We start from the raw sequence: 20,892 nt of genomic DNA on the forward strand, positions 1-20,892 counted from the left end.
CTGGGATGGGTCCTGGGGAAGGAGGGGCCCTGCCCCGGGCCTGTGCCTTGCTGGGCCCTGGCTGTCACCCATCCCTGGGGGAGGGGGCAGACTGGGGCCCTGGCCAGAACCAGGCTCAGCTCTGCGGAACTGGTTTTGTCTCCGGCCCGCCCTCCCCACCCCCAAAGAGTCTTGGAGCCACCTGCTTGGATGTCCCGGCTGGGCCAGGGCCTGGGCGGCCTCAGCTCAGAGGGGCCCAGGAGCAGGAGGGGTGGGGGAGTAGGGCAAGGAGTGGGGAGATGGAGCAGCTCCAGAAAGAGGGGTCCTGGGGGCCTCAGGGGGCAGCCCCTGCACAGGAACGCTTGGCAGTGACACCTCGTGAGGGGCCACAGGGGCCACGTGGGCTCCTCTTCCCCCTCCACACGCGGCCCCATCAGCACCACCCCCCAGCCAGGGGTCTCCCTGACCTCTCCTCAAGGCGCGCGCCTCCAGGGCTGCCCATCACTAAATGGAACAGTCTACGCAAACAGGACAGTGTGACTTCTGGTCTTTACTCGAAGATTCCTCTGGCTGAAACCAAGGCTTCAAATGGAAGTAGATTAGGGAGTAAGGAAGGTGGGCGGCCGGTAGATGCAATCCCCCATCCGACCTCTCCTGGTCCTGAGCTCCCCCGGGGGCAGGAGGCTGGTGGTGGTGATGATGGGGTGAGGGGCTGTGTCGGGCCCCTGCCCAGCTGCCAGGACACAGGTGCCTCAGAGACACCTCACTGGATGGGGGAGCTGAGACCCAGGGCGGGGGTGGAACACAGGGAACTGGTGGTAGAACAGGACTGGCCCGGGACTCCTGCTCTGCCCCGAAGACACCCACCAGGGATGCAGCGGGTGTCAGGGAGCTCAGGCTGGGGCTGGAGTTAGTGCTGCGGCAGGGCCTGGGGGTGTCTCAAGAAACATCTTCAGGGTAGGGCCTGCTGTTATGCCAGGGAGCCTGGGCAGCTAGAACCACAGGCCCCAGCCTGCACTTCCAGAATATTTTTTCTCTTTTTGTTTTTGGTACTGGGAATTGAACCCAGGGGCACTCAATAGCTGGGCCATATCTCCAGCCCTTTAAAAAAATATTTTTATTCAGAGACAGGGTCTCACTGAGTTGCTTAGGGCCTCACTAAGTTGCTGAGGCTGGCTTTAAACTCTTGATCCTCCTGCCTCGGCCTCCCAAGCTGCTGGGATTACAGGTGTGCACCACCATGCCCTGCTGGCTCTCAGAATTCTGCTTTAAAAATAAACAAACTATTCCGAGGCCGAGTTCACCCTTAGACCGTGAGTTTGGGACCCTAAATGCCCCAACTTTCCCTGTCACCAGGCACCAGTACCCAAGAACCTCCAGCATAACCTCCCTGAATAGACAGGATCTGAGACCCTGGGAGGTGGAGGGACCAGCCCTCAGCCCCCCAGCCTCATGGTGGTCAGCCAGGACAGCCCCCGTCCTGCTGGGGGACTGCCTCCCTGACAGATGTCCAGTACGAAGAGCCTTCACAACCCTCAGGACCCAAGATGCACGCAACTCAAGACGAGCACGCCCAGCTAGGTTGACACAATTCTGGATTTTATCCACAGTCGTACAGTCACAACTTATATATATATATATTTGTATTTATATACCTTTAAATTACACAATCATGTACAAAACAGGTGCATTGCTGAGACCACAGCACTTCTCGGAGTTTCACAAGTGTTGAACTAATGGAATCAGGAAGCCTAAGTGGCAGACGGTGGGTGGCGGGCGGCGGGCAGCCCTGGCCCCTCACAGAACCAGGCTGTAGAATGGTGCTAACTGGGGACAAAACACATGACTCGCCGGGCACCCCCTCCCCCGGGCGCCCGTGCAGCATCGAGGGTGGGCGGGGGCCGTGGGAGGCGGCTGTGGGCACATGGGCACCCCAACACCAGCTCTGACAGGTGGGGCTGGCCCCAGGGGCTCAGGGGGACTTCCAGGTGGGAGACCCTCCAGCGCCAGGGTCCTGAGGAGCTCGGGGACTGAGAGAAGGTGGTCCCAAATGGGGCGGTGGAGGTGCTTGCCCCAAAGGGATTTTCCAGTCCCTGCCCTGAAGGGTCAGCGGGAGTGCAAGGGCGACAGCCTAGGGTCCAGCCAGGGCCGCAGCCCCTCCCCAGGTGCTGGGAAGCCACGGGCACAGAGAGGGGGAGCCCAGGCCCCAAGTGCAGGTGTGCCGGCGCCCTGCCTTTCCAGGGTAGGTGGTGAGGGGCAGAGGCCCCGGCCCAGCTCCTGCCCTCAGGGGCGGCAGCAGCTTGGTCCCGGAGCCAGGAGGGCCATGGGCTTCTGGGATTATACCCCAGCTCTGAGGCCCAGGGCACATCTCAGGCTGCAGCAGAGACTCAGAGACCAGAAGTGATAAGGAAGGGGTGCTGGCAGCTGGGGGGTGCCTGTGCCTGGGGTGCCTTTGCCCTGGCCCTGAGGGAGGCTTGCCCTAGCTCAGGCGGCCACCACAGCTGTCACGATCCTCTGTGCCCATAGGAAGAAGAGCAGAGCTTCGTGCCAGGGCATACCACCTCCTAACAGTGGGCTTCTGGGAGACGCAGCAGGAGAGAAAGAGGACTGAGGGGGTCTGAGGGGCTGGGATAGGAAGCCGTCTTTACCTGGAGGCCCCGGAGGCCACCTGAGGCAAAAGGGAGGACCACAGGTGTCTGCAGTCCAGAGGCCTAGAAGTGGCACCAGCTGTGAGCAAGCCTTGCCCAGGGCAGCAGGACTTCTGAGGGCCTCGCCCCAGAGACTTCCAAGAGACTTTTCCTCTAGACTTTTCTCCTCATCCACCTTTGGGGGCCTTGTCAACCTGGTTGTTCTCAAGCTCTCCCCTACACCCCCACCCCAAGGGAGAGGCTGGCACTCTGCACCACTGCTCTCACTGAAGAGAAGGACCCTTTGTCCCCTCCCACACCCAGAGTCCTTTAATTGGGACCCGTGTTTGGACAGTTGGGGTGCTGCCAGCAGGGGGAGTTCAGGGAGCTGGGAGGACAAGGAGGAAAGACTGGAGACCATCCTGCTCCTGAGGGCAGGGGTGCCTCCTTCCTGCCAAGCTCAGCTGCAGGCTTTCTCCTGTGAGTCTGAGGCTGGAAGCTCCCATGGGCCCCCAGTGTGTCTCCCCAGGCAGGACAGGAGAGGGGAGAGAGGGGTGGTTACTCCAGGAGCCTTGCAGGCACCAGCCTTGGTTTTACGGGGGCCCAAGATGAGCCCAGTGACCCTATAGTTTTGATGAACACGGAAGGAGGGTGTAGGGGCAGGCAAGATGCCCTTCTCCCCAGGAAATGGGAGGAGGCTGCTACTGTTGCTGGCTTTGCCCTGGATTGGGGGGCCCCTGCCCTGTGCCAAAGGACTTGTGGGAGGGGGCAGGGTCTTTGCAAGCTATCAAGGGGTGTGGCTCTGAGGAAGGGTGAGTGCCTACAGTGCTGATAGCCAGAAAGAAGGGCCCAGACAGGGTCTTGGTCCTCCAGATGGGCCCAGTGTTGGGAGGGCTGGCATGGGCCGGGTTGAGGGTCCACTCTCCCTTCACTCACCTTCCTGTTCTCCAGAGACAATGTCACTTCCTCCAGCTCACCCCTCTTCATGTCTGGGGGAGTCTGGGGACCCCTGGAAACCTCTATGGGGAAGGAGGGTGACCATTTATCCAGTAGTCCCACTGATCCCAAGGGATGGGGCAAGGAGGAGGAGGGCACTCCTGGGGCACAGTGGAAGACTAAAGATTGGGAGGCCTCCCTTCTTGGGGTCTTGAGGGGAGGCCTTTGAGAGTGGGGTAGTGGTGGAAGGGGGTGGGGGTGAGGAGGAAGAAGAGGTCAGGAAGCCAGGCTCAGAGAACAAGGATAGTACTGGCAGTCTGGGGTCGGGTAGGGTGGGGTGAGGAGGGTAGAAGGGTCCAGAAGATGTCCCTCAGGGCTCAGGAGACTCTTTGGTGGACTCTGAAGAGCAGATGTTGTGATGCTGGGCTAAGTCCTAAGACCCTCACCCACCCTGGGGCCATCCTGTCCCAAGCCCCACCACCCTGGCCTCCAGGTGGCCCTGCAAATGCTCTGTCTCTTTGTATTTTTTTGTTTTGTTCTGTTTAGACTTTTAAAAAAATAAAAGCTTGATCGGAAAATATGTCTGGAACTCTATGGCGAGAGGGAGGAGACGAGAGTGGGAAGGAAGGGGAGGCGGTGGGTGCGGAGTGAAGGGGAGAGGAGCCAGCAGGGCAGCTAGATGGCCTCCACGTAGTTGGCGGGATAGAGGCCCAGCTGCCCACTGTCCAGACGCCCGCGGCACCAGCCCTGTTCATCCTCCTCGCCCAGTTTGGTGAGCTCGTCTCCTGGGAAGGGAACACACACAGGAGCTTGTTAACAAGGACAGGAGCTCAGAGAGGGGCCGCGCCTCCCTCAGTACACTCGCGGCCAGGCGAGCCCTTCAGGGCCTCCACCCCACTATTGCTCCAATGCTCCGATTGTTTACCTGGGCTTAGATTCTGGCCACGACCCCGCCCCTGTCCCCACCCAACATCCACGCGCCGCTCCTGGCGCGGGAGGCGGGGACCTACCTCAGCCACCACCTAACCCGCTCTCGACCCCGTCCCCGCGCCAGGCTCCGCCCCGGCGCACTTCTCGCAAATCCTTGCAACCCTGTCTCAGGCCCCGCCCTCGCCCCACCCAATCCAGGCCCAGGCTTCTTCCCAAGTCCCGCCTCCTACTTCAGGCCCCGCCCCCGGCCAGACGCGCCCGCCCCGCCCACAGTACCCGCCTTGAAGCTGAGTTCGTCCTGCTCCTGGCCGTCGTAGTCGTAGAGCGCCCGCACGCGGACTCCCTTGGTGTCATCCTCGAAGGGGTTGGCGCCTCCGTTGGCCTCATTGCCCCCGAAGGGGTTCCCGCTCTCGTCGTCCGACCACTCGGCGGCGTAGGGCTGCCCTCTGTCGTAGCTGCTAACGCTGAAATGCAGACGGAGGACCCCTCAAGAGTGGCCCCAGCTGCGTCCTTAGTGTTAGCCCCCTCCTCCTAACCAGAGCTGGAGCACCATAGTCCACCAAGCCTGGAGCGGGGATCGGCCATATGGGAAGGGGTCTGGAGCCGGTGACTCTCAGGACCGCTCAAAAGTGAACTGAGGCAGGGCCATCTGCATTATAATTTCAGCTCTTGAGAGGGAGGGTGTGCTGAAAAATAGCTGACCCTTCCTTCATCTGAAAGGAACAACACCTCCTAATGTTTCAAGAGCCAGGATGCTGAAGCCAAACCTCCTGGCATCATTTCCTGGCTCCGAGGTTTACTAACTAGCTGTGTGACCTTGGGTAAGTCACCTAAATTCTCTAGGTTCCTGTTTCTCCACCTGTCAAATGGGAATATTTAAACACTTCCCAAAGTGGTAGAAGGCTTGAATGAATTAACATAAGGAAAATGCTTAGAGGAGTGGCCACTGACACCCAGCAGATATCTAGGATCAATACTTCTACATTTTGTTTATTTATTTTTGGTATTGAGAATTGAACCCAGGGTGTAACCCCTGAGATACATCCCCAGCCTTTAATATATATATATATATATATATATATATATATATATATATATATATATATATATATGTTGTAGTTGGAAACAATACCTTTATTTATTTATTTAATGTGGTGCTAAGGATTGAACCCAGGGCCACACATGTGTGAGGCAAGCGTTCCATCGCTGAGCCACAACTCCAGCCCCAGCCTTTTGTTTTTTGAGGAAAGGCTGGCGTCAAATTTACAATCCTCCTGCTTCAGCCATCTGTTGAGAGCCACAGCTGAAAGGGCCCCAGCAAACCAAGTGTCTGGGATGACAGGTGTGTGCCACCACGCCCGGCTTGCGTCTTCTCTTTAAAGGAGATGTGCTTGCTATGATCTAGACCATTCCTTGTCTCCTCAGGAGCTCCATGGGAGACACTCACCTGCCACGGTCCCCAGCCTGGGAGGTGGACTCCACTGCCCCCGTGGCATTGCTCAGTGCCACTCCGTCTGCCTTCTTGGGCTGCTTCTCCTTCTTGGCAGTGGTGTGGGGAAGGTCTGGGTTCCACTCCTGGGGGGCAGGAAACAGTTAGGCTCAGGGGTTGTGTCTGAGGCCCCTTTCCGTCTTTCTAGGCTCCTATTCCCACACACCCTCACCTCAAACTGGGGCCAGTTCATGGGCATGCCAGGGCCGCTGGTGCTGCGGAACCATCTGAGGTCCTCCTGGGCATCAGCTCCCCGGATGGCCTGCTCCAGTTCACGGTACACATGGATGTAGCTGTGCGAAGGGAGGATGGGAGAGGTGGAGGGCACAGGTTCACCACGGCCTTGTCTCGTTCCATGCAGGGGGCGGGGCACTGCACGCCCCCAGTCAGGAATCAAGCAGGTTTTCCAGCAGGCTCCTTCCTCCACTCCACCTCGGCCACTCACCCGTCCACCCAGGTGTATGTTTCTTGGGTGCTTAGTACACATCTCTTCCGTGGCCCCTGCAGCTCTGCCCTCCCCTTCCTGTCACTGGGCCTGAAACACCCACATGCCAGCTGTGCTGTGCCCTGCGTGCCCATCCTGCCCAGGTACCTGCTGTTCTCAGCCAGGTTGAGGTGCCGTTTGATGTCCAGCAGCACCTCCTTGAGGAAGACAAGTCGCTTTTCCTCAAATTGCTGGCACTGTTCAAATACCTGCTCCATGCCCTCCATGTACTGGGGCGTGGTCTTGCCCACATCTTCCAGCACCTTCTCGTACTTCTCCTGAGTCTGCAGGCACCCAGACGGAGGGTGGTGAGACCTTGCCAGATCTGCAGCTCCCAGCCACCACCCACTCATGGCCCTCAGGTCCCTGCTGCCACCCCAGCCCAGCGGCACCTTCTGCACGTCCTGCTTGCACTTGTCCACTTTGTCCTGCAGCTTCTTTTGCTGCTCAGGTGTGACCGACTGCTCTGTCTTGCTGTTCATCTCCCGGGTCATGGCCAGCTTCTCCTCTTTGCAGGCCAAATGGTAAGCCTTCTTGGCCGCCTCCAGCTGTGGGCAGGGGAGGCAGGGGACAGGGCTCCCACAGGTCAGCAGGAGCAAATATGGTAGATCATCAGCTCCGCCCACTGCCCACTCCCGGGGAGCTGGGAGCACACAGCCCTGGCTCCAGGCGTTCAGGAACAGTGTGTCCCTGCAAGCACCCTCCTGTCAGTCAGGTCATGCAGAACACGCCCCATCTGTGGATCCAGGGGGCAATGTGCCCTCCTACACCTGCCTGAGGACAGTCTCCTTCTCCATGGGTCTCTCTACCCATGGGGCACTGGCCACCCATCTGTTCTTCCTGGACATGGGTGCTTCAGCCCTGTGTACAGTCCCTGAGGTTAGTGCACTGCCTGCCCCCTGCACAGACATCCTCCCTGCGACCGGCAGCCCTGACCATGCTGCCCACCCCCACCCCATGTGGGCACCTCCTTTATCTTCTTGGCCCAGGGCTTCTGGGCCTTGCGGAAGCCATCTTCAGCCTCCTTGGTCTCCTTGAAGCCGCCCATGATCTGCTTGTGATAGGCGTCCTTCTGCCAGTTCTTGACCTTCTCCAGGTCCTCGTTCAGCAGGTTGTTCTTCACCTCCTGGTGCAGTTCGCTCACCTTGTCCGCCTCTGTCATTATGGCACCCCAGGCCCGCTCCAGGCTGCCATACTGTGGGCCTAGGGAACGGCCGTGGGCAATGAGGACCCATCACCCTTTCCCCGGTGGCCCCTTCAAACCTTTGTCTAGGCCTTTCACTTCCTTCCTGTGGCTATGGAATCGCTCCCCTCTGCTCTCCCTACATTCTATCCACCTTCCAGGGCCCCAACACAGCCACCACCTCCAGGACGCCATCTTTGATTCTCGGCCTTCACACCCTTCTGTAGCCCCACTGGTTCCTTGGGCACCGTCTGCCCTGTACCCACTCAGTGTCTCCTGCATCAGCACATGAGCCCCACAGGGTGGCCAAGGCTTCCCAAGTGTCCAAAAGTCCCGCACAGTGCCAGCACAGCAAGTGCTCTAGAGAGTTGCTGAATGGGAAAATCAAGAACCCACTGCGACAATCCCAGAAGGTCACAGGGACCAGGCATTCACCTTTGTTGCCTGCATACTGGCACCAGCCAGGCACTGTACTATGGGGTACAGGCTCAGCCCTGCCTTCAGGAGTTGAGAGTCTAGTGGGAGAGAAAAATACTAACAAATGTGTATAAACCTCAACTTGAAACTGTTCTGGGTGATGGGAATCTAGATTCTAGAGACTTGACAACTAGATACAATGCGTGATTGTGGCTTCCACCGTGGACCAGCCTGTACCATTGCTATAGTCAAATTTACTTAGGGGCCATTAAATGTCCCATACTTGGTAACTGGATGAACAAGAATATTCTTGTTCTTAGGCCCTACATGCAGAATTTAGGGGAGATGATGGCTCCAACTTCCTCTCAAATGGTTCAGAAAAAAATATGCAGGGACTGGGGTTGTAGCTCAGCGGTAGAGCATTCGCCTAGCATGCTCGGGACCCTGGGCTCGATCCTCAGCACCACATAAAAAATACATGAATGAAATAAATGTATTGGGTCCAACTACAACTAAAAAAAATAATAAATATTAATTTTTTAAAAAAGAAATACAAACCAACAGATCGGCAGAGAGAGGTGGTGACTACACGAAGGGTGCCTAGGATTTCTCTGAACTATGGTTTGCAACTTTTCTAGAAACTTAATACAAAAGGTAAATAAAAAGAGCTGAACCGGGAGACCTGGTTTGGTCTAGGGGGGGTACAGCCCTGAAAAGGCGCTGGTGGCTAGAGGACGCAGGGCGCCTCCAAGTGGCTGCTCCGGGGACCCGCCCTTGCGGGGGCGGTGACCAGGGTCTGGAACTGCGCTGGGGACGGTCCTAGAGGCACCTTTCTCGATGAGCTGGCGCCAGCGTTTGGCCCAGTCGGTGAGCTGCTGCGCGTATGCCTTCTCGATCTTGGCGCGCTCCTGCACGCAGTTCATCAGGTCGTTGCACAGACGGTGGCCGTCGTCGATGCGCTTCACGGTCCGCTTGTAGTTCCCCACCTGGCGGTCAAGCAGCGCGCGTGACTCCCGCCGCTCCTGCCACCTCGGCCCTGCCCTGCAGGGGGCGCCCGCCTCGCCCCAGCCTCCAGCAAGCTCGCGCCCGCGGCTCCGGACTCTCTAACTTGCGGGGGTCCCAACACCCGCATCACACCCCGCCAACCCTGTGCACCCGCATCCCACTTCAAGCATGATCTCACTGTCACGAATGCAGAAGGAATTTTATAATTTGGACTTGGGCTAGAATGAATTATTCATTTTGCTCTTGCGGAGCTAAATCTATTATATTTATACAGAGTCATATAAGCATTGAGTTGAGCTGCAGCTTCTTGACACAATATTATGTTTTGTAGACATCTCATTAAACACTTATTAATTTAGGTCTGGCAGTTTTCGTTTTGCGTTTCAGGAGCCAAAAGCAGTTTTTCCCCCCAAGTATCACATACTTCTGGAAGCTCCCGAAACCTGGCGCCCCCAGAGCAGAGAGTCAGGAGGAGCCTGTTTCCACACTGTGAAAGGTCACAGGGTCCCTGGAGGTAGTGCGAGAGGGCAGAGGGGCTCTGGGATTCATGAGCAGCAGTCTCACCCCACTGTGTGGCCTCAGCTGCCAGTTGAACACTGAGGGTTTTGGAGGAGTCTGGGGGCTAGGGGTCAATGCCCAAGGCATGGGCAGGGGCCTGGCCTTCCATATCCGGGTGGTCTGGTCCCCAGGACATAGGGATCATCAAACACTCACCTCCCAGAAGCTATCAGTGGTCTCCTCCGGAGCCAGAGAGGCCTCATCGTAGGAACCCGACATGGTGTGGCCGTGGGGAGATGAGCAGGTGTGACACTGTGGCTAGCAGGCTCTGCAGCTCATGCACTGGAGGGCAGAGGGGACACAAGGGGGTAAGGAAAGTTCCCCATCCCCCCTTCCAGACTCGAGTCCCCAGCCTGCTGAAGGATGTGGGAGGGCAACCTTGGATTGAAATGGGGGCTTCCTGCCCAGCAAAAGGTTCTCCATCCCTAAGGTAACCCCAATATTCAACCTGTAGCGCCCTGTGCCAGCCTCCCCATCTCCCCCACACCTGCTCCATCCTCCTCCCCAAATCCATCCAGCTCCTCTGGGTGGCTCCTCTCAGAACCCCAACCCCAGAACCAGCGCCTGTTTCCCTTCCTGAGCTCCTGGACCCCTGCAGTTAGTGACAGCCACATACTGTGTATTCGCGCTGTGTGAATCTGTGGTTTATGTCAGACACGCACAGCTCCTGGCAGCCAGCCTCAGGCTGATCTTTGTGCATATCCCACAGGCTGTCCCTGAGGCTGGCATCCTGCAGGGCCCCCTGGGGATTCCCAGCGGGCTTCTCAACTCTGCCCTCTCAGATGGGGCTGCTGGGCTCTGTGTGGCCCTACCAGCTTTCCTCTCGGCGTCAGCATTCCCACAGTGACCCAGCTGGGTCCCTGCGCTAGGCCCAAAAACCCCCTCCCCAGACCCACCCCCCTGGGCTTCAAAAACCCCTCCAGCCAGTGCAGTGCCTGGTCTTGGCCCTAAAGCCCCCCAACTCCCTACCGGCAACCAGAACCCACGCTCCCCAAGAGGCTGGCAGAAGGCCCTCTCTCACCCCCGGCAGGGCCACCGGCCATCAGCACTCCCCTGGTGGCCTTCATGCCAGCCCCCGCAGCCCCCATCAGAAGCTTGTAAGTCTGAGCATCTAGGGCGCAGGACCCCTTGGCCCACAGGTCAGACCACTGCGATCTGTACCGCGTCTGGGGAGGCTGTGGCTGCCCTGGATCTGTCAGCTGGCATCACCATTGTCCAATCTAGGCCATGTGCTGCCCCGGGGCCGGGGGCACTCCCCTCCTCCACCAGGCCTTGCTGCCACCCCAAGCAAGAATGGCTCAATAGTGAGAAGACAGGACACGGAGGACCAGGCCCTGGTCTTCCAAGCCAAGCCCTCCGGCACTAGGAGCTGCCAGCCTCCAGCTGGACCCTGGTTCTGCTCTGAGTCACCTCCCCATCTCTGTGCTGCAGATCAGGGACTGAGGATCTTGACCAGTGAGGTTGCTCAGAGAGGGTGGGGTGTGCAAGATTCAGTCCAGCCAAGTAGTCCAGGGGATCCCTGGCCCTTAGCAGCAGCTGGCCCTCAGGTTCAGGGCGGGTGGTACCCACCCATGAGTATCATTGTCAAAGATGTCCCTTTCCCTGGCCTTGGTCTCCCTGTCTGTCCAGGGCCTGGTGCTCTTTTCCCAGTGACAACCCTGTACGGCCTCCTCGTGCCTCATGGGAATGAAGGTGAACCCCAGCAGCGTGCCTCCCGCCTGTGGTAGTGGGGAAGTGACTTGGCAGAGCACGAGGGATCAAGTTATTGGTACAGTTTCTTCGGCACACACTCCGCCCTGCAATACCACTTCTAGGAATTTCCCGCCCAGCCTCAGGGCGCACGGAGATGCACAGGGTTATTTACTACAGCAGCGCTGGTCAGCGCCGAAGGCTGGAATCAACCCAAGTACCTGCCTCCAGGGCACCAGCTAAATCATGTGCAGGCCTGTGCCAAGCGCCCTGGCACTGAGTGGAACCCTCCCCATGTCACACCACTGAAGCAAAACGAGCGCAGTATGCAATGGATGGACAAACAGAGAAGATTTAGAAGATGGCAAAGCAAACTGGTAACGGTGGTCACGTTCAAGGGACTGGAGCCTAGGGGACAGGGTAGGAGGGGCACTTCTTACTTTATATCATTCTGTGCTCTTTTAATTTTGCCTGTGGAAGTGAAGCATGTGCTTCAAAACCCCCTCCAGCCTGTGTCAGATGAGAGGTGAGGGTCAGGGACCAGGAAGGAGCATGCACTCTCAGCCTGGGGAAGGGGCACCATGCAGCTAGGATGGGGCATGCAGGCCAGAAGGGAATGCCCCGTGGCTGGGACCACTTTCCTCCTTGTCCAGACAAGGAGTCCAGGCACAGAGCAGGTGGGACGTGCTGGGGTCAATCCTCGGGGTCAGCAGGTGACCAGCTTCCAGGCTCTCAGCTGAAGGAGCACATGTAGTGAAAACTGCTCCAGCTGTCAAGTCACAGCTCCAATTCTAATCTGCTGTGTGACTGTGGGTAATTCACACAGAGTCTCTGGGCCATTCTGTGAAATGATCTGACTTCAGGATGAGATGAGAGTGTGAAGCCCACAGTAGACTCAGGCTCTCTCACTGCAGCCCTGGGCAGGGTCTACACAGGGACGGGCTCAGGAAGGTAGGCAGGCAGGGTCCGAGAGAAGAGTCAGGGAGGCAGGCTGTGTGTCCCCAGTGCCCCATGGCCAGATGCATCATCCCACCCCTGCCTCCTCCACCCAGGGAGCAGGCGAGAAGCTCCCTCTGGTCAAATGCTGTGTCCTTCTGAATGGCAATCAACAGCTGTCCCTGAAGAGCTGCACCTGATGTGGCTGGCATCTGGCACTCCCTGTGGCCAAGTTGGGGACCCAACCGACTTTCTTCAGCCCATCAAGCTGGCCCAAAGCCCATCTGATTTTTCTCACCAGTGGTCATAAGGCTATCGTGACCCTGGAAACCTTTATCTTTCTTAACAGCAGCTGGTGTCCATTGAGCACATACTGACCACGTGCCTAACACCAACCCTGTCTGGCAGGTTCTACTGTAGACAAGAACCCACAGGCTCAGGGATGTGACTGTTAAAGAGGCTGACCAGGTGGCACGGGAAAGCTAGCCAGGGCAGTAGAACAGGAGGCCACCCGTGTGCTAGTAATGGTGGTGGCCAGCAGGTGTCGAGGGCTGGACTGGTCCAGGCACTGTGCAGAGCACATCACGTGGAACTCGATACCACAACAGCTGGGGGTGTGGCTCAGTGGTGCAGCACTTGTGGAGCATGTGCAAGGCCAGGGTCTGATCCCCAGCATGGGGTTGGGGGTTCCCATGGCCAGTCAAGGAGCCCCAAAGCTACCTGCCCAAGGGGGCTTAGTGACAGTTAACGTTAGGTGTGGACGTGGCCTGGATGAGGGACACCCAGATGGCAGGCAAAGCAGCATTCATAGGGAGGACTGAAGCAGAGGACTGGGAAAGGAAGACCTGTCCTCATCCAGGGTGGGCCCAGTCAGCCCAGGGCCCAGATGGGACAAAAGGGCAGAAGAGAGGCAAATCAGCTGGCTCTCCTCGTCTGGAGCTGAGACCCCTTCTGTCCTCGGACATGAGAATTCCAGGTTCTCTAGCCTTCTGACTCTGGGAGGCACACCATGGGCTCCCCTGGTTCAGAGCTGTCTGGACTGGGACTGAGCCACGTTACCCACTCCTCTGCCTCTCCAGCCTGTCCTGTCGTGGGACTTCTCAGCCTCCAGAATGACATGAGCTGAAGTCCTCTAAAAACTTGTCCCCATCCATCCACCCACCCATCCATCTATCCATCCACCCACTCATCCATCTATCCATCCATCCACACATCCACATACCCCCACACTCACACACCCACACACCCATCCACCCATCTATCCACCCATCCATCCACCCACCCACCCATCTATACATCCATCCACCCATCCATCCATCCATCCACACATCCACCCACCCCCACACCCACACACCCACACACCCATCCACTCATCTACCCACCCATCCATCCACTCATCTATCCACCCATCCATCCACCCATCCATCCACCCATCCATCCATCCATCTATACATCCATCCACCCATCCATATCCATCTACCCATCCACCTATCCATCCATCCACCCACCCACCCATCTACCCATCCACCCACCCATCCATCTACCCATCCATCCACCCATCCACCCATCCACCCACCATCCACCCATCCCCTACTGGTTCTGTCTCTCTGAAGAACCCTGACTGGTACCCCTAGGCAGGGAAGGTGGGACTGGGATTTGATCCCAGAGTTCAGATGCAGGGATTCAGTCCTCTCTGGGGCCATGGCTCTTTCTGCACTAGTTTTTTCTGATCCTCATCCCCCAGAACCCCTGGCAGGGATCAGGAGGAAGCAAGAGGCAGGGAACAGGAAAAGAGAAAACAGGAACGGAGGGAATCAATGTTTTATGTGACAGTCACAGGGTGTCCTCCCACCCAGTGACTCCAGAGGAGAAGGCAGGAGGACTGCAAGTTCAAGGCCAACCTCAGCAACTAAGCAAGACCCTAAGCAACGTAGCAAGACCCTGTCTCAAAATAAACAATAAAAAGGGCTGGGGATGTGTTCAGTGGTAAAGCATCGCTGAGTACCAAAATGAAATAAAATAATAAAGAAAAGAACTTTGAGGGGCAGGGACCTTGTCCCATCTACCCCTGGCTTGAGGAATTCTGTATCCCAAAGAGATACAGAATTAGGAGAGGGAGTCCAAGTCCCATCATCCTTTGCTTCCAACCCCCTGCCAGGAGAAGCCTCCTGCCCTTTTGGTCATCCCTGGGGTCCTGTGCCAGGGTCTCCACCTCCCCTGTCCCCATGCTGTTCTGCCCTCAGCGTAGCCTCCTTCCCCCGACTCAGAGCACAGTATCCACAGCCCAGTGACCCCCTGGCCCCTCTCCACTCTCCTTCTGAATCAAGTACAACCGTTTTTGAGCGCCTACTATGTGGCAGCCCCTCCATATACATCAGCTGTGATTCTCACGACAGTCCACAGCAATGGCGGGGACAGCCCTGTTCTACAGACTGGCATCTGTGACTCAGAGTTCAATAACCTGTCCAAGGTCACACAGCGGGGAAGAGGTGGAGCAGGTTCTGGACCCAGGATTGCGTCCTTCCCATGCCACCCCGCCAGGCACCCAGTCCAGCACTGTGGTTTCTCCTGTCCTCCTAGCCTCTGGCCTTCTATGGGGAGCCCACATGGCCTCCTCTCTCCAAGTTCCTGCACACATTCCAGCGCTCCCTGGTCCTCGCTTCCCAGAGAAGCGCAGGCTCACTGAGTTGAGGTGCGGCCACACGAGACCAGCCTCTGTTGAGGCTCCACGTGGAACAAGGACTCTGGTTAGCTGTGAGGTGCTGTCCCCGCTCCTCCTTGTGCCCATGTGCCTGAGGAGCCCCCTGCCAGGCTCCTCCCTGTCTGGGGTGCCTGCCATCCCCTCTTCCATCCCCCTCTCCCCCCAGAGCCCTACTTCCCATCAGGGGCCAGCCCTCTCTGAACCCCAACCTGGCCCACCTCTCCCTGCCACCTGGGGCCATTCTGAGTCACACCCCACCAGCTGGGAACAATGCCTCTTGTGCTGGGGGTGGCCGCTGCTCTCTCTACAGCCCAGAGATGCCCCAGATTCCCAGGGTCATCAGGAGCACGGTCCACGGAGCCAGAGAAGAGGACTGGACACTGGGTTCACATCCTGGCTCTGCCACTTCCTGGCTGTGCCCTCAACAAGTCATTCAAACTCCCTGTGCCTCTGTGTCCCCTTGTGGGGGGGCAGACGCAGGAGGAGTGAGTGGCCGTGCACAGGAGGCCGGGTCAGCCTGGCTCCTACTGCCTGCAGCAGAGGCCTCAGATGGACAGAGGCTCATCTCTCCTGGGGACCCACTGGCCCCTCTGCTCACACCCCCAGGACCCCTTCAGGGCTGCTGGACCTTACCTGGGATCCCTAGGCCCCCAGGTCCCCTGCAAAAGGAAGACCCCAGGCCTGGCTGCCTCTTGTTTTCTCTCTAGTTCTAAGACCAGGCGGGGACCTCCACCTCCTCTGTGCTGAAGTCCCTGGAGTCCCTAAGGGGACTCCCTTCAGCAATGGTAAGGAGGACAGGGAGGACGGAAACACAGACGGGAGGTGGTGTGGGGCTGGGGGTCCAGGGAAACCCAGGGCACAGCCAGAGGGTGGGTTCAGGAAAGGGTTGACGGCTGCCCACTGTAACTAGCCTCACAGGCTCAGCTGGCAGCCCCCCGGCTGGCCTTGGCCCTGCCCTTCCCCATCCCACCCTTAGCAGCCCAAGGCCGCAGACTCACTCTCGCCCCCTCTGGAAATGCACCCAAGGGGCAGCTCCCATGCCCCCTGCTCCCAACCAGGGGACCCAGGCTCTGCTGCCCACAGGCCTTAGGGGACCCCCAAGGCTGAGTCAATGGCCACAGGCTACAAGACACCTCCTTTAGGGGACCCTCATGTCAGAGCAGGCAAAGCCACACAAGAAATATAGCCAAGCTATGGGGCAGGGCAGAGCAGCCGGGCCACTGACCTGCGGTCGCGAACAAGCACCAGCACCTGCCTCCAGTTCCCAGTAGGATGGGGCCGTATTGCCCAGGGTGACAACCTGCTGGACAGAGGGCCCTCTGGGCGGCCTTCCCTCTCTGTCTCATTCTGTTGCCACTTCGGGGGTCCTGCGGACACCTCCCACAAGAACACACCCTCCTCTCAGGATGGCTTCTGGGGGCCAAAACTGAGACACCCATAAATGCAGAAGCAGGAGAGAGGCCCCCCAACTCTCTGTTCTGGGCACCTCCTTCCTCAAGACCAGCGGTCACTCACATGGGCCCTGTGCAGGGCTCTGTCTGTCTGTCCATTGATTCTGTGGCCACCTAGAGAGCAGAGCAGGCCTGGCGCTCTGGGGGCCCTATAGGCCACGCCCCTGTCGGGGTGGGGGGCAGCATGCTTTCCCCAGAGCTGAGAACCAGGAATGGCCAGAGGGGGCCATTGGCCTCTCCCATCAGTGGCACTGGGAGCTCTCCTCCCCCCCAGCCTTGGAGAACTGTTCTGGCCGGAGCAAAGGCAAGAAGCAGAGACCCAGGCCATGCTCAGTGTCCCCTTTGACCCCATGTCCCTGGCTACTGCCTGGGGTTGGCATCCTCCATGAGGAACAAATTCCAGGACCCCTTTAGAGCACAGGTGCTGAGGGCCAACCCCCAAGGCCCGTCCTCACCTGAGAGGCTACAGAAGTGAAAGGGCGAGGACATTCCTGAGCCTTGGCACTCCCATGCTAAAGGGTCTGGAGGGACAAGAAATCAGGTAAAGGATAAAGGGTGTTGGAAGGTGACAGGACTGTGGAGAAAAACAAGACAGGAAGGAGTCTGGGAGGGGTGGTGGGGGCTGGGAGTGGTGCTCTTCTATGCAGGATGGTCAGAGAAGGTCATTCCGAGGTGACATTTGAGCAAGCACCTGAGGGAGCCTTGCAGAGCATGCAGCCAGAGGACACTGCTGTGAAAAGGCCCTGGGGCAGAAGCAGGACTGACAGTCGAGGAACAGGAATAGGTGGGTGCCGGCAGGAGGAGGGGTGAGGTCAGGGAGGTGGGGGGAGCTGAGGATGCAGATGATGACTTGGGCCGCACAGGTCAGAGGAAGGGCCATGACTTTCTCCCAGTGAGATGGGAGCCACTGTAGGGCTGGAGAAGGGGGATGTGATCTGGCTTCAGTTTCCCAGGCTCACCTGCGGCTGGGGAGGACAGTCTAGAGCGGGTGAGGAAGGCAGGGAACTGAGGCCTTGGCTGCATTCTCCTGGTGAGGGCAGACAGGGCTCAGCCAGGTGGTAATGCCAGGAGGGGGCAGCAGGGGGTGGGGCTGGATGTGCAGGGACACCTGAGCCAAAAGGATTTGCCAATGGTTGGGAGGTAGAGAAGGAGTCGAGGGCGGCTCTGGCCTGAGCGGCTGGCAGATGGAGTGGCTGATGGCTGGCATGGGGGAGGGCCGACTTTGGGAGAAAGGAGCCCAGTTTTGGAACCTTGAATGCCCATGAAGAGCCTCATCTCCTCTGAGCTCCTGCGCTGGGGGTACAGGAGGACCAGCCAGACTGGGGCCAGAGCGTTCTACCAGTCCTGGCCCAGGCCTCCGAGTTACTCTGGGCCTCCCTTGGGCTCCCTGTGAAGTGGGGACAGCTGGTGGGGGAGGCAGGTGCCCTGGGCTGTGTGCACACGAGTGTGAGAGAGAGACAGGGACAAGAACAGGCCTGGGGAGGCCATTCTAGCAGGCTGGCTGCTCCAGAGTCTCGGAGAACAAGAGTAGGAGACCGCCAGCAGGAAAAGACAGAGCCTGACAGGAGCAGGGGGCCATAAAAAACCAAGGGAGGCAGAGGTGGCCTGGAGCAGGGAGGGCAGGAATGGGACGGTGGCCTAGAGGAGCTTGCTAAGAGGACCTACCCCCAGGCCTCACCAAGGCCCTCCCTGGGGGTGGAGGCAGCACCTGACTCACACAGGCCAGCGAGCCAGGCGCTGGAGGGGGTGGAGGACAGATGTCAGCCCCAGGCCTGGTGGAGGAGGGCCATGGGGTTCAGAGCAGCAGGACCGGGGGTGACAAGGGCGCCAGTGTGCACAGGCAGCTCTGTAGCCCCCCGCCTGTCCTCCACCCCCCAGGCCTGCCCTCTCCCCTTCAAGGCCTTGGACCCCAAAGTGGGAGCCTCCCTGGCCAGCGCTCAGCAGTGTGCACCCAACATTGACAGAAGCCAAACAAACCTGTGAGCTGCTCTATAGGTGTCCCCTACCCATAACAAGACCCCCTTGGGTCCCTTATCACATCCTTTGACCCCAAGTGCCCAGGGGAAGGAGAGGCCTCACTCACTGGGGCTTAATAAAGGACCCAGCCAAGCTCTCAGGGGTGCTGGGGGGAGGAGACCAGTGGAGAGGGGGTAGGGTCTTAAGCTTACCAGGGCCGCATGCCAATGATGCCCTCAGGCGGGGATCTCCTGCCCATGACCGCCAAGGCCCCAGAGCTCCAATCAGGGCAAAGCCGGCAGCCCACCTCCCACACCTGCAGCCCCTCCAGCCCTCTCCTGCCCAGTGCGGGGGCAGAGCGCCCAGTTCCTCCTCAGCCCCACCCCACCCCTCCCGAGCAGCGGGCAAAGACTCCTCCGCAGTGCCCAGCTCCCCTAGCAGCAGGAGACTGTCCCCAGGAGCAATGCAGCAGAGGGACAGCAGAGAGAAGGGGAGGGAGGGCCAGGCACCCCCACCCCACCCAGAGCCCGCTCTTCTGTACCCAACATGAAGACCCTGGGGATGCGCAGAAGGGTCCTTTTGGGGACCTGGGGTGAGAAGAGTCCGCTTGGTTTGCGGGGAGAGCAGAGGGGGAGGGGCTGAGCTTGGAGCAGGAGAAGGTGTCTCTTGCCTGAGTAGGGGGCTCAAGTCCAGTGCCAAGACCATCCAGGGTCACCTGAGAGGGTGGTCAGACTATCCAGGGTCCCCTGTCCAGGGTGGGAGGTGAGTCTATTTGTTCCAAATGTCCAGAACCTAGCAGAGCCCTGAGTGGGGGTGGGTGACCACTTCTCCCTGCTCCTGCCCCCGACCCTGGGGAAGGGTGGCACTGTGGGTCCTGGAGGTTCCAGCCCTCCTCCGCCCTTTGCCCTCAGGGCGGGTTGGGGGGCATGTCTACAAAGTCAGGACCTGTGGCTGTGGTGGAAAGGGACAGGGGACAGTCCTCCTGATAAGGGAAAACCCAGGTCCTGACCAGAGCCTCTCCAGATGCTGGTTGTGTCCCAAGCCCACTCCCCAGCAGGTCACTGGCCCCTGTACCTCCCACCTGCTCGCTTCCTACCAGGTGCCGCTGGCAGGAGGACAGGGGCAGCCCGGGTCCCCACTCTCCGCGCAGCCCCTTCTGCACGCTAAAGCCTACCTGGGCAGATCCGGGCACCAAGCCTGCGGCAGGCGGGACCTTACTGCTCCGGCTGGGTCGGGCCAGGGCCGGAGGAGCTGGCCGTCCTCCTTCTGCTCCGTGGTGGCAGGCGGGGAGGGGGCCTGGCGCCGGGCTGGGGGCTCTGTCCTCTAGGGTCCCCTCCGCCGCTCGCTCGGGAAGGCAGCAGCGCCAGAACTGCAGGAGCCAGCTCCCCGCCCCCCACCGCCGCCTCCTCCCCGCTCCCTCCTCCCGACCCGCCTCCTTCTCCAGCCACCCACCTCCTTCTGCTCGTTTCTATGGCAACTGGGCAATGCTCCGCAGCGACAACCTCCCTCCGGTGTACGCCAGGGGACGCCCGCCCTCCGCACCGCGCGGCGTCTACAGGGGCGCACACACCTCCCTTTACAGACAGGCTGGCGGGGACGCGGCTCGCCGCCCTTTCCTCCATCCCTCCCCCCAAGAGATCCTGGCTCCCAACTTCCCTGCCGGACAGCACCTTTTCATGCACTCCCTTTGGGTGCTTAAAATCTTAGGGCATGCTGCTCTGTAAAACACTGCTATTTTCTTAATTATTTATTCTCTCATTCAGTTATTTTGAGTCTTTTTTATTCTAAGCCAGGCTGACTGTGACATGCTCATCTATAATTTCATACCCATTTTACAGATTGGCTCTGAGGCCCACAGCAGTAAAACGTCCAGGGTGTTTGAACACTCGGGATTCCTCAGGACTGGCCACTACAGGCCCTGAGGCCTTGTGATTGCAACTCTGATGCTCCTCCCACAGGACAAGGCTGCCACACATCCCTCAGAGCTTACATCTGGGCTTGCACTGCTCATGTGTGTCGGTGCCTGTGTGCACCCCACAACACACTTGCAGATACAAACGCCATTACACGTATTTGCACATATGCATTTCCAGTCTGTGTGTCTACCTACACATGTGCACATAGCACACATACACATGTAGCACTAACATCCACACACACAGATCTTTAAGACCCCCCCACACACACACATCTACAGGCATCAGAACAAATGCACACAGTTGCGCACACACACACACACACACACACAGGCCCTTGGGAGGGACCATAGGAGTAAAGTGTCCTGTGGCTTCCATCTTCCCAGAAGAGGATTTGACTGTCAGCTCCACCCACCCGGATCAGGCACTAATCTGCCCAGTGCAGTGTCTCAGGCTGCTGCTGGCTGGGGGGAACTGGGGGGAGTGGAGAAGGGCTCCACCATGACCCCCATTCTGAAAATCCTCCTTCTGCTCCAAACTAGATCCTGCTTAGAGCCCCACACCCAGCCTAGGGGACTCACACAGATCCCCTCCACCTCCTTCATCGCTGCCCAGTCCTGGCACTTGGAGTTACA

General features: G+C 58.8%; 1 protein-coding gene across 1 annotated transcript; it reads right to left on the minus strand.

Moving 5' to 3' along the window:
* Nucleotides 1-1,641: 1,641 nt before the first annotated feature.
* On the minus strand, nt 1,642-19,603 carry Pacsin1 (protein kinase C and casein kinase substrate in neurons 1). The gene is made up of 10 exons (XM_071613945.1): nt 19,516-19,603; nt 9,765-9,890; nt 8,875-9,031; nt 7,413-7,648; nt 6,838-6,993; nt 6,554-6,729; nt 6,134-6,254; nt 5,920-6,047; nt 4,749-4,936; nt 1,642-4,327 (listed from the first exon to the last, which is right to left on the minus strand). The coding sequence occupies exons 2-10, from the start codon at nt 9,825-9,827 to the stop codon at nt 4,218-4,220; spliced, it is 1,335 nt and encodes a 444-aa protein (XP_071470046.1). The 5' UTR covers nt 9,828-9,890; nt 19,516-19,603; the 3' UTR covers nt 1,642-4,217.
* Between the last annotated feature and the right edge of the window lie 1,289 nt (nt 19,604-20,892).

This window comes from Marmota flaviventris, chromosome 6 (assembly GCF_047511675.1).
Source record: "Marmota flaviventris isolate mMarFla1 chromosome 6, mMarFla1.hap1, whole genome shotgun sequence".
NCBI lineage: Eukaryota > Metazoa > Chordata > Mammalia > Rodentia > Sciuridae > Marmota > Marmota flaviventris.

What these genes read in the sequence shown, in the direction of transcription:
- Pacsin1 (XM_071613945.1), bottom strand. Translation starts at nt 9,827, where the DNA reads ATGTCGGGTTCCTACGATGAGGCCTCTCTGGCTCCGGAGGAGACCACT. An exon ending in GCGCCAGCTCATCGAGAAAG is followed by an intron (nt 7,649 to 8,874) that starts GTGCCTCTAGGA and finishes GCCGTTCCCTAG; the next exon opens with GCCCACAGTATGGCAGCCTG. An exon ending in CAGGCTGGGGACCGTGGCAG is followed by an intron (nt 4,937 to 5,919) that starts GTGAGTGTCTCC and finishes TCTGCATTTCAG; the next exon opens with CGTTAGCAGCTACGACAGAG.